General features: G+C 44.0%; 1 protein-coding gene across 3 annotated transcripts in view; it reads right to left on the bottom strand.

The window, feature by feature from the left end:
- The window catches only part of iqck (IQ motif containing K), an 18,995-nt gene extending 6,775 nt beyond the window's left edge, over window positions 1–12,220 (bottom strand). For all 3 annotated transcript variants that reach the window (XM_069149141.1, XM_069149139.1, XM_069149140.1), the window contains exons 1-8: window positions 11,321–12,220; window positions 11,109–11,236; window positions 10,867–11,017; window positions 10,655–10,752; window positions 10,163–10,215; window positions 9,954–10,031; window positions 9,668–9,752; window positions 3,044–3,155 (exon numbers count right to left, since the gene is read on the bottom strand). In XM_069149141.1, the coding sequence (XP_069005242.1) occupies window positions 3,044–3,155; window positions 9,668–9,752; window positions 9,954–10,031; window positions 10,163–10,215; window positions 10,655–10,752; window positions 10,867–11,017; window positions 11,109–11,236; window positions 11,321–11,372 (757 nt within the window). In that variant the 5' untranslated portion in view covers window positions 11,373–12,220. The remainder of the gene's footprint in view (window positions 1–3,043; window positions 3,156–9,667; window positions 9,753–9,953; window positions 10,032–10,162; window positions 10,216–10,654; window positions 10,753–10,866; window positions 11,018–11,108; window positions 11,237–11,320) is intronic.
- Window positions 12,221–12,353: the final 133 nt, after the last annotated feature.

The raw sequence follows: 12,353 nt of genomic DNA, 5'->3' as shown, positions 1-12,353 counted from the left end.
TTGAACTAACCTGCAGTATTTTAGTCGAAAAAGTGCATCGATACTACAAGCGGCATCAGTGTATGGAGTGGTGGAGCCATTTAGTGCTTTTTCCTCATCTAAAAATTAATTTTCCCGTTTCAGATACCACGACTTTTTTTTGGGCTATTTATAAACAGGATGAGGAGGGTCTTTATATACGTGAAGATCTTAAAAACGGAGGAAAGTGCTACAGCAATTCACCCATTTCTACATCCATTTCATTTCATGATAAACTACTGACAACAACATGAAGTACAGCAGTCAAAACTCCAGCAACACTCAGTACATATGGAACAACTTTAATTTTAAGGTCACTTTTTTTGTTGTTGTTAAATACTACAAGTGTTGCTGCAATTTTGACCTCTGTAGACTCTTTTTTTCTTTCTTCGTGCGCCCTTGGCAGCGGGTGAACCTGCCGGAAACCTTTATCCAACAACATGAAGCACAAGACGAAGCTGTGACAACTGCCTCCGTTTTAACAGGGTGATGGTAAACGCCCAACGCGCCGGGCTACGGTCAAGGATGGACATGTGGTGATTCATTAACTGTTGAGAGCTGCACCTGTCAAGGGAGCTGTGACCTTTTGACCTTCTGACATATCGGCGTGTGTCTGCTCTTTGCCTTATTGTTCTTCTCTCCCATCGCTGACCGATTCTGATTTCAGACTATGAAATGGCCGGAGAGCTTTGCATGCTGGCTTCCCCCCCGGGGGAGGGGGGGGCAGATGAGATGAGTGCAGCTGCCGCTGCTGGACCGACTTAAAGGGCGTGCATGCGGTAGGGTGAGGGGTGAGGGTGAGGGGGTGGGTGGGGGAGGGGGGAGGCTTCCCTAAATAAATTCTTCCACACCCTCTCTCTCTCTACCTCTGTCCCACATGGGTCAGTTGTCTGCGAGTGCTGGAGGGCAGTGTTCGCTTCATTACACCCCCCCCCCCCCCCCCCAAAAAAAACAACAAAAAAAAAAACAACACTGGAAAAACCAGCCAACAAACTGCAACTTCAGCACCGTCCCCCCCCCCCCCCACCCCCCACCTCCCTCGCTGCTGTCTCGCACATTTCTGGTTCTCTCCCATTCTCGTCCGTTTCGGATTCTGCTGAAGAGGTCAGGCAATGGTTCCCATTCAGGGATGACCGTCTGGACAAGACCCCTCTCGCGCACCGACACGCTCTCTTGCACGCACATCCCCCCCCTCCCCTCTCCCCCCCCCCCTCTTTGCCAGAATGTCCAGGTCAGCAGTTAGCAGTAGCAGCAGTTAGCAGCGGGGCAGCGCAGCGTGGCCGTGGAAGAATGTCAGCTGAAGGCCGGCCGGCCGGCCTTCAGCTGCAGCTGCAAGCGAGCGCCTTTGTTGCGTGGAATGTTGCCGGTGTGGAAGCGACCTGCGCTCACGATGGTGTCGTTCATTGTTCGCAAAGCGACAAAAACAGAGAAAGTGTTGTGACCAGCTTTGACGTGCATTACCGGAGCGCGCGCGGAAGGCCTAAAGCGCGCGCGAATTAATAATCGTTGGGTCTTGCGAAGACAACAATCTTGTGTTACTCCTCGCTTTGTTTTATATTTAATATGTCAGAACTACATCTAGAGGCTGACTTTTTTTTTTTTTTTTTTTTTCTAAAATATGTATTCCCCCCCCCCCCCCCCCCCCCCCATGCATACGTCATTATTTTACAAAACATACATCTGAGGATTCTTTTTTTTTTTTTGGGGGGGGGGGGGGGGTTCCCACATAGAAATGGGTTCAGTACAAAGAACAGAACATTTTGAAGAAATTGTGGCATTCATCGTAAAGCATGCTTCAGTAAAATGTGGAGATTTTAATTATTCGGGGTGTACATGCTGTATTGAGGTATAGCTGTGCTTTGAGCTAAATGCTAACGCCAGCGTGGCAACATGCGTCCAATTATGATGTTAACATGCTGCTGAGCAGATATAATGCTAACTGTGTTTATCACTTTAGTTTAACACGTTTATATGGTCATTTAATTTAGCAATGAGCACAAAACAGGAATTTCATTCCGGTTTTTTTTTTTTTTTTTTTTTTTTAGATAAAACAATTCCTCAAATTTAAAAGAAGTTGATCTCGTAGTTGATCAAAAATGTCATCCTGGGGATGCAACGAAGGGAAAGTTATGAGGCTTCATCGCCATGCATCTTTTCATCGAGCTCAATTTCGCAGTGGTTCTTTTTGTTCGACTTGGGCAGCCTCTTGTTACTTGTTCTCCAAGGAGGCACCGGTCGGGAATCATCTTTGCGTCATTTCTACACCGCTGTGTGCTTTGTGTGCATTTCCGAGGACAAAGTTTTAGTCTCTATCCTTGAGCTCTAATGTCAGTCAGTCACACCGGACATGGGTCTGCATTCCCAGCTGCTCTGCTCTGTCCTTCAAGTGTACACACGGTACACACGCAGTACACACGATACACGCAGTACACGCACATTCACTCGAGGGCCCAGACACACAAATCATTTTACACGTCTCCGTCTTCATGTCACCCTGTAACTCCTCTCTTTCTTCACATGGATGGACCCCCCCCCCCCCTCCTCCCCCCGCTCCATCCTCTGCCATCTCTGTCACACAAACACACCCGTGACCCGTGCAGACATTCTCGCGACCTTCTCTCTTGGTCTTACTCGCTCCCCTTTTTTTTTTTTTTTTTTTTTTTTTTCTCGTTCTCTCTCTCTCTCTCTGTCGCTGCCCCCGGAGTCCACATCTTACAGCTTTAACGTCAAAGCCCCCCCGCTGGGATGAATACTGTATCTTTGCAGCGATTTATAAGCGTGAGACTATCCCGCGCACATGGTTAACAAGCGTATATGTGTATTCATGAACAGGGTTGATGTCTCTGCATTCTGGCATGTTTGTATGAACATGAACGCGTCTATCAGCCTATCAGCAGCTGTTGTCGGCCAGAGACGGGAGGAAAAAAAAAAAAAAAAAAAAAAAAATCAATGGTATTGTGTTGCCAGCCAGCCTGAGGCCCGGCGATGGGTGATACCGTGCGAGTGTGTTCGTGCGTGCGCTCACCTCGGCTCTCTTGCCGCGCCCAGAACCGCTCGACAGTTTTGGCAATGTTCTGGTTTCCCCTCAGCTTTTTCTGCCACTGGCGCAGCTGCTGCACATCTGGGCATGCTCTGACCTATAACAATCGCAGCACACGTGTGAAGGCAGCACATGCATATATTCACACAAGCAAACATCATCAATAACTTGATTAGGCTGCAAGCCAATCAGTACCAACAAGTCACCGCTGTTGTTTAAGGTGGCCCATTTAGAAAGCTTTGGTTAGTACAGCTTCGACTTGTACAGGGAAAATGGCTCATTTGCTTTGTTTGGAGACGCCACGTCTGGATTTCTTCATCCTTCCAGTAAATCAAATATTTATGTTCATTTTACAAGATTGATCGATTATATCTTTACTGCAAATTAAAACCAAATAGGTGAAACAACTTAATAAACATGCTGTTAGATACTCTGTCATCTTTCCTGCTAGTCCAGCCCGTCGTTTTAAAAGCTGTAACTTCTATTTGTCTATTTCACTTTTCTTTATCTTTTTTCTTACCATGGTGTATTTAACTGTACTGTACAAAAAAAACAAAAAAAACAAAAAAAAAAATCTATATATCTATATATAACTGTAGTGTTGAAGTATTTTAATCTTGATTTTTTTTTTTTTTTTTTTAATGTAAAGCTCCTTGTAGCTTTAATTTCAAATGTGCTCTTTCAATAAAGTTTGTTATTATTACGACATCCGACAGGTTCCTGTTGTTCTGCACAGTCGCTGTTAAGAGTAATCAATCATGTAAAGATATAATATATAATTAATGTAAATATAATATGAATATATTTGTGTACGTGTCATGTGGGCGGTAAATAGGTGGAATTATGCTGTAGATGTGTGCAGCCTTTTGTTAGGGAGCAGTTTTTGATTCTTCTTTCTGTCCAGGCTGTAGTTAGCATGAATTATGCGATTGTTCTTGGAGGAAACCCCCACAGTCGCTGTGAGTTTGTGTGAGGGCTGCTGGGTTTCCTCAGAGATTACTAAACAGGTTTGCTGCTTCAGATGAAAAGAAAACGTCCCCCGAATAGCACACTCTCCTTTCTTTATCTCCCCCTCCTACAACTGCTCCTCACTAACCAGGCCTCCTTCGCCTTCCGTTTCTTCCCTCTATCTCCTAGTTCCTCCCCTCTCTCTCTCTCTCTCTCTCTCTCTCTCTGGGAGGCTCTGGTCCTCCCCTCTCTTCTCCTTCACTTCCCAGACCTGCATCTCCTCAGATAGTGTCTCTCAAACCAAGTTCACCTCACCTCTCTCCGACACGTCAGTGTTTCATCCCGCTCCGTCCACAGTCTGTCCCACCTCAACCTCTCTCCAGTCTTGTTTTTACATTACATTTCATTCAGCTGACGCTTTTATCCAAAGTGACTTACAATGAGTTGTGTTTCCCACTGCTCCGTGCAACCCCAACATTCTCCCATGTGCCTGGTTGTGTGGCAACAATAGTGTTGCTATTAATGGGTATGAAAGTGGGGCTGTTATATAAGCCCAGCGATGGGTTTAAGAATGGGTAAGACGAGCGAGCTAGTTAATTCATTGGGTGTCACAGAGGCGCAACAGCCCCTCCACTGATGGGAGCAGACCATAGAAATGGAAATGAGGGGTGAGGGTCAGTGTTGGTTAGGGGGTGGGGGGTGGGGTTGGAATCAGTTGTGTTTGCTCACCATCGCCTGTGTAATCTGTTTGTGTCCGTGTGTGCCATTGGTGTCCTCCATGAATCTTAAATCTCCTTTTCTGCCCGTGTTGCTGTCAGTTACTCCTTAATTGATAGAAACGTTTGATGGGCAAGGAACCACACTGCTTCATAATGTGCCTCACACACACACACACAAAATCAAATTCAGTCCTTGGAAAGCTGAATGTACAAGCTCTATACAGTGTGTGGACGGTTTGATTGTGACAGCAGGAGACAAATAGCTGTGTTGAGTGAGTGAGTGAGCGTGCGTGCGTGTGTGTGCGTGTGTGTGTTTTGAAGCTTGTCTGTGTGCATCAGCACAGCTGATTAGTAGTGGTATGGTATTGTTTTGATCTTGTGCATGAAGCTGGCATCGGACTCTGTGCGATTGGGTTTCTTTGTGCTGTGTGTGAGCATAATGCCGTTTGACTGACACCAAAATGGTGTTCTTGGTAAATCTTCGCCAACACGGTATCTTCTTATAATCATCCGCGTCACTGCAGACGTGGCAGAGTGTGGTTTAATGTGCATGTGAGTCAGCCCCCATGCTGCGTGCTGGCATGAAGGCAGGGATTAGAGCGATTGGAAAAATGACCAAGACATCGCAAGGCCGCAGTCGTCCGCATGCATTACTTGAGATGCAAAAACGCAACCACAAGCAAATACACACAAACACACAGATAAGTTCTGTGGACCATCAGCAGCATAAGTAGACCCCCTCCCCCAAACACACGCGCATACACACCGCAGTAACAAATGGCATTCAACCATGCGGTGACAAAAAACTGTGCAGACGCTTTGTCACACAAACTGCAGTCCCGTTGCAAAGCCTTTCAAGCTGCATTCTTTTTTTTGTGTGTGCAGAGCTGCCTGTGAGACCGAGGTTCTCACCCGGTCTCACACTCTGCAGCGGCACAATGGCTTCTGTTTGGAGGACCTGGCCGCAGTAATATCACTGACAAGCTGCATAAAGACACGGCCACAATCTGCTCCATCTACCCTTCACACTCCATCCACCCACTCATCCATCATCTTTTTGTCCATCGATGCCTCCATCACCCAGCGACCTGTGGTCGTGTTTCAAGCCTCTCCAGTCTCAACCACAGTAAGTGGTTGCACTTTGACCCTACTGGCCTCTGTAAAAACACTGACAAGTTAATAAGGGCTAAAATACTTTCTTTTTTTTTTTTTTATTACAGATGAAAATTGAAATCACAGGTCTGACTATGTAGGCTTTTCATGCTCTGACCGGTCCGTCTCATTTTGGGACAACATGCCACCACAGCCCATCTGCAGGAGGGGCCAGTGAGGACCAGGCTACTGAATGTCCTGCGTGCCTGCTGTGACATATTTTCTGCATGAGTGTCCCTGCACGTGGTCCACCACCGACTTAACACTGAACCTCAATTCAAACCATTCATCTAACGCTGCCCTCGGATCATTTCGGCTGGAATCACAGACCTACTTCTGCTGTTGACGTTACAGTTCTCTCTCTGTCTGTCGGGGTGTGCGTGTGCGTATGTGTGTGTGTGTGTGTGTGTGTGCGTTTGTGTCAACCATCTCTATTGGTTTATGTCAAGTGGGATACCACTCAGAACTCGTAGTGCCCTACTTTTGAACAATAAGTGTGCCTGCTAGTCCAAGACGACTTCTTAGGCATGTAGGGAGTGTAACAGGGCTTTTTTTTTTTTTTTTTTATTCAGTCAAAATGATATAACCAAAGAAAATAATAATAATATAAACCTACAATTAAACCGTCACAATAAAATGTGTGAGCATTCTAAACACAGAAATCGCCATGAAAAGTAAAACAACTTAGGCTTTTGAAACACAAGTTTAAAATTTTGGGAAACATTTACTTTCCTACGCAAATGAACGCAAAGTGTAAAAGCAACAATTCAATATCTCATCGGTAGTTTTATGGTGGACTTTTGTCTTGGCTCAAGAGCTGCTTGACTGCTCCCTCGGAGCGAAGCCAGCTCTATCCCTCTGTTTGCCAAGATAAAGTACAAGCTTCTAGCTGTATGGCTTCATATTTACCAGACAAATATGCGAGTAGTATCAGACTTCTCATCTATACATCTCTCCACCAGAAAGTGAATACGTGTATTTCCCAAAAGTGTTGAACAAAAGAATCACATCTAACAACCCATCGTGGACGGAAACAAGATAACCAGTCAAAAACAAACATGCTAACTGATTTGACTTTAGTTCGACTAAATTGTGATTTATTATGAGGTTTGGCGGTCCAGGCGGTGGCCGTGCTCCAGTTAGGACAAGGCCAGCCATAGTGATTACACACTTAATAAATCTGCAAATGGACGCAGTGGAAATGACGATGATAAAAGCCTTCGTCTCTACCTGACCACAACCACCAATATTGATGGCCGAATTATCATGGGAATTTATTACACAGCAGCAACACTGCTCTAACTCGGCTTCTGAGACTTGAGTAATCCTGAGACGTCTTAGCGATCACTGAAGAGTGCGTGTGCGTGTGTGTGTGTTTGTGTGTGTGTGTGCACGTACATATGTGTGCATTGCAGTAGCAGGCATGGATGAATGGATTAGAGTTGGGTTAAGGCACACAGTGCAAAGTAGATTATGTAATATGTTTAGACCTAGCAGCTCTTTAGGGTTCTACGTGAGTGAAATAAGAGACAATCGCATTGTCTGGGTCAGAGATGCGAGTTAGCGTGCGTGTCTCTCAGTGTGTACTAATAACTCCCCCGCTGCTCTTCCACAGTCCTCAGCGTTTTGATGAAAGAGATTAATAATGGAGGGATAAAACTCAGATCCATGAACATTCGCCCCATCCCGGCTTCCTGGCCTTCAGTCTGTCTGTCTGTCTTTCTTAGCAGAACACAAGTACACACACACACACACACACACACACACACACACACACACACACACACACACACACACACACACACATGCTCTGCAGTCAGCGCTGCGTCAGGCAGGTTATATAACAGCTGGAGAGAGGGGAAAGAGATGGTGCATGTTGGGGGTTAAGAGAACAGCCTATATTGATCTTATACTGATTGCATATTCTATAGCAAAACCCTATAATCCTATTATACTTATATAAACCCTGGAAAATATTCTCAAGTACTTAAAAATCTCCCACTGAAGCAGGTTTTAGTGAAATACCGTTTTGTTATTGTTCACTTAAGAGAGGAGATCTGTGAAGTATGGTGTCTTGATTGGAAAATTACTTGAGAATATATGCAATAAATGATGTTTAATTTTCATTGAAATGGGAGACAATAAATTGTAACTTTCAATTACCACATGCCGTTTGGAAACACTTATGCCAGCAGAAGTTGGACTGTGCTTCACAGTGGAGTGTTTGTGCTGTTGACTGCTGTTTGTCTACAGTCAAGGTAACAGCAGCCGTGACACACTACAGCGCCTGACAGGACTCTGCCAACCCAAAATATCTCCACCCCGTGTATCATAAATAAGTCATGATCCTCTGTGTCTTTAAGAGGCCAATCCTCAACTTCAGACCCCGATTGCGCTGCTTCTCTCGGTGCCCCTGCGCCTCTCGGAGGCTATCTGAATATTCGTACTCTACAAATGTTGGCAAGGCTGCATTTGCCTCCATCTTGCTCCATTCTTAATCTGAAACATCCGCTCGCCTCTTTCCTCCCTTTTGTCATTCAACCGAAAATGTTCCAAACATAGCCCGAGCTTCATCCTTCCACATAATCTTCCCATTCTCTCCCTGTTGACTTATGTGTCTCTCTCTTCCTCTAGATCCCTTGGGGTGCTCGGCTGCAGTGCTATCAGTGGCCCGACTGAACCTCTCTCAGTTCCGGGTAAACACAGTGACGAGGGACAGGCAGCTCACTGCTGCCACCTCATGTGAGCAGAGGCCAATTAGATTTTGTGCAGTCAAAGGAAAATAAAAAATAAAAAGAGAGGCAGTGTTGCCCCCTACTGGTGCGCAAGCAGTTCAAAACTGGATACGTGCGCCACACATTCAATCCGCCTTTTCATGCCCACACAACAATGCTCAACGCCCACATGTGCAGACACAGCTTTAGGTCATTCAAATGCATTATAATCGTACATGCCAGCACAGCTGGCATCTTTTCCTCTCAATGATTTGTGCAGCGAGACTGATTCCTTCCATAAGCATTTAGGGATAATTTAGGAGAAAAAAAAAAAAAAAAAAGAGTTTCTGTTGAGACAAAAAAAAAACAAAAAAAACATGACCCTTGCTTGTCGTGTTTATCAAGTGTGTGAATGTGAAGAAAATCACTGCTATTTGCCTCTGGTAGTGTTTGTGTGGGTCTATTTATATCGCAGTACAGAGCACTTGAGTCCACAACACCCACACAGGAGGGAATTAAAGCCTGGCATCACTGATGACATAATCAAGCTGCTGAATAAAATTGCAGCCCCTGTGGAAGAAGGGATGGGATTATACAACAAGAAGGCATTGAGGGCCAATGCACATGCAGGAGGATGCCTATTTTATCCTAACAGAACCCCACCCCAACCCACCCCCCCTCTAGACTGGTCTCGTGAGATGGTTGCAGGATTCCTTCACGCTTTCTTCTTCTTCATTTCCCCCCCCACACTAACTTCTTAAATCAATTTGGCTATGGCCAAACTTATGTGTAAGTATGTTGAGTGATAGTTTGTAAACATTGTAATGCAATATGCATCCAAAACGAAGCAACATATTTGTACTTTTTCTTGGCTTTGAATGTGACAAACCTCCCTGATTTTCCAAGACTTTATGTTTGTGTTGATTGACCTTTTTTGAGGCTTTTCAGACCCATGTCAGGACCCTGCAACTAAATTTACACAGAGTCTTTTCCACTCTGCTAGCCCTTCTTCTTCTATAAGTGGTTGGACAGAAAGCCTCTAAACAACATTCTGCTTCAAGTCATGTCCGGTGTACCTTGTATCCCCTCCAGAAACCCTGAATGAGCAGTGCAGCCTGATCCTCGCTCAGCAGCAGAAACAGAGGGATGGGGGGCCTGGGGCTAGAGAACGGGAAGAGATGGGGGAAGAACGAGTGATGAGACAAGATGGGAGAGTATGTGTCTTCTTCTGCAAGAGCGTGCATGTTTGTGCATTGTCATAATTTAAGATTGTTTTCTGTTATAACCTCTAGACGGAACCATTAGACTATACGTGTGTGTAGCAAAGTGTGTGTATGTGAGGCACGTTGAGCAGACACTCACTGAATGCTGAGCCAGTCCTTGACAAAGGGGATGTCGAGAAATTTCACTGGAACCTGTCCTCGCCTGCAGGGGTTATTGCTGAAGAAACATGACCCATGCACAATTTTTCCATGCGCAGCACTTACAATATGACATCTGAGTGAATTTACGTTGAGTATCGAGTGCAGAGGTGTGTGTGTGTGTGTGTGTGTGTGTAGGAGGGCTCTTACTTGTAGAGCCACTCGGTTAGAAAGTCGCATCCATCAAACGCCGTTATTTTCCTCTGAAACACAAAGGAGCGGTTCAAAGTAAAAGTCCTGCATTCAAAATTTCTATTCACTAAAAAGGACAGAATTCTTATTAGCAAAATGTACAAGTGCTAAAACACAAAAACTACTGTTATTATTATTATTGAAGATCATATGACTGGTTTATTACATACATATAACTATCAGCATTTTATTGCAATAGTTGCAAAAAAAAAAAATGTGTGGCGAATTTCAATGTACTCGTACACACAATTTTATAAGCAGATAATGTGATTTTTTTTTATTCAAACGTTAATATTCAGTACAATTACATTTTTGGACAATAAATCTTTATATTTAAACATAAATGCATTCCAGTGCAGTGCAAAACAAATTCAAAATTTTAGAGTCGTAATAAATCTGTGGGGCATTTTAACCTTTGGCCACGAGATGTTTATCAAATGAAATATAGACCTCAAAACATCTGTGTTTCTTTGCTTCACCCAGCAAAGCCTCCAGTCCAGGGAGCAGCACCGGAAACACTCGGCTCTCCAAGAAACGTGGGACAGGACCTGACGCAAACACACCAATAAGTAATGAATACTTATACAAGTCTGGATAGCATGATATATTTGCATAGAGTGCCCCCCCCCCCCCCTTTGCAGGGCAGAGGCCTTTCATCTTACGTATATAGAGTTGTGGAGCAGATGCAGCTTCAGGGGCTGAAGTGCGCATCCGGTGTGAAGGACGACGTTTTTCTGACACGGAGCAGCCGGAGAGAGCAGGGTGGCCGAGAAGAGGGTCAGAGACTCTCGGAGGATCATCGTCCACAAACACCTGATTAAAAAAAAAAAAAAAACCACAGTTATGTCAAAAGTTGCTGCCAGACAGATCAGACAGACGGACGGTGCATATTTGTACCACTTACCTTGTCTGCGGTAAGTCCATAGAAAACAGGGGAGTGTGCGCTGCCGCTGTAGTGGGAGAGCAGAGTGCTCCCCGAGCTGCAGTCTGTCCACACAGCGTTGGGAGAGCTTGGCTGCTCAGCTTCAAACTCTCCAAAAAAACCCACACCAAACAAATAAACTTCAATTTCTCAGCTCACAAACGCCTGAGCAACCAGTGCGTCTATTGTCTTACCTTCACACACCGTTTGCCACAGTGATTTTTTGTCAGCGACTATCTTTGCCATGATCGTGCCTGTTTTCCCCCGAGTGGTTGCCAAGGACTGTCCAGTTGCCAAGGAAGTATATCCCCGACTTCCGGTGTAAACAAGTTTTAGAGCACAAGAGCAGCAAACTCGTTTTCTTTTTCTTTTCTTTTTTTTTTAACTTTAATATACGATCTATGAGCGGACACCGGTAAGACGTATCAGATTTCATTAAAAATTTTCACGATGACAAACCGTTTTAACTCCAAACTGAGTCTTTGGGAGCTTCACAAACTAATAGTTTCCTGCATCACGAGGACGTCAAAGTTAACTACAACGAACACAACAAATCATATAAAATAAGCGGAGTAGTTTTGTTAACAACTACTGCGACCGATTGTGTGGATGTGTGCCGTCCTCTTTGGGACCCCTAAAATGATCTATGGAGAACTTCTCTTTAATTCTACAGTCCCCAAACTGGCCACTAGACTGCAGCAAATAACTTGCCATTAAAAATAATTTACCGAAGCTCTGGCGAAATATTTTGATAAAAAGGGTTGATAATCTATTGATACTGCAACTAAAACAAGGAAAAATACTCCCAATAGTGTATAAACGGTTCCAACTTTAAAGAAACATTATTAAATTTGTATTTGATTTTTTTTTTTGCATTTCTATCCATTTTTTTTTTTTAATATTTAAGGCATTTTTCAAAGAGTATTTTAAATTCATGTGCAAACTAAGTAAAAACTCATACTTATTTTAGTCTTCCCAAATTGAGGGTCATCTGACTATAGTAGCAACCACCCGAATTTAATGTGAAAATGTGTATTTTTTGAAATAATGTAAAAATGGTATTTTAAAAGAAATACTAGTGTTATAAGGGATCCTTGTTTCTCATCTTTTAGTTAAGATATGATAACATAATAACAAGAGAGCAACATCTAAAGTTAACTCTAGTAATCTTAGTCTTTAGCCATGATTGTTATTCAGAAAATTTCTTCAAAATTAAAGTCTTTATTG

The sequence above is a fragment of the Embiotoca jacksoni genome, unplaced genomic scaffold (genome assembly GCF_022577435.1).
Source record: "Embiotoca jacksoni isolate LCO1_2020_lvr unplaced genomic scaffold, fEmbJac1.0.p SCAF_15, whole genome shotgun sequence".
Taxonomy (NCBI): Eukaryota; Metazoa; Chordata; class Actinopteri; family Embiotocidae; genus Embiotoca; species Embiotoca jacksoni.
Note: the sequence above shows the minus strand (reverse complement) of the source record. Positions and strands in the feature narration are given on the sequence as shown.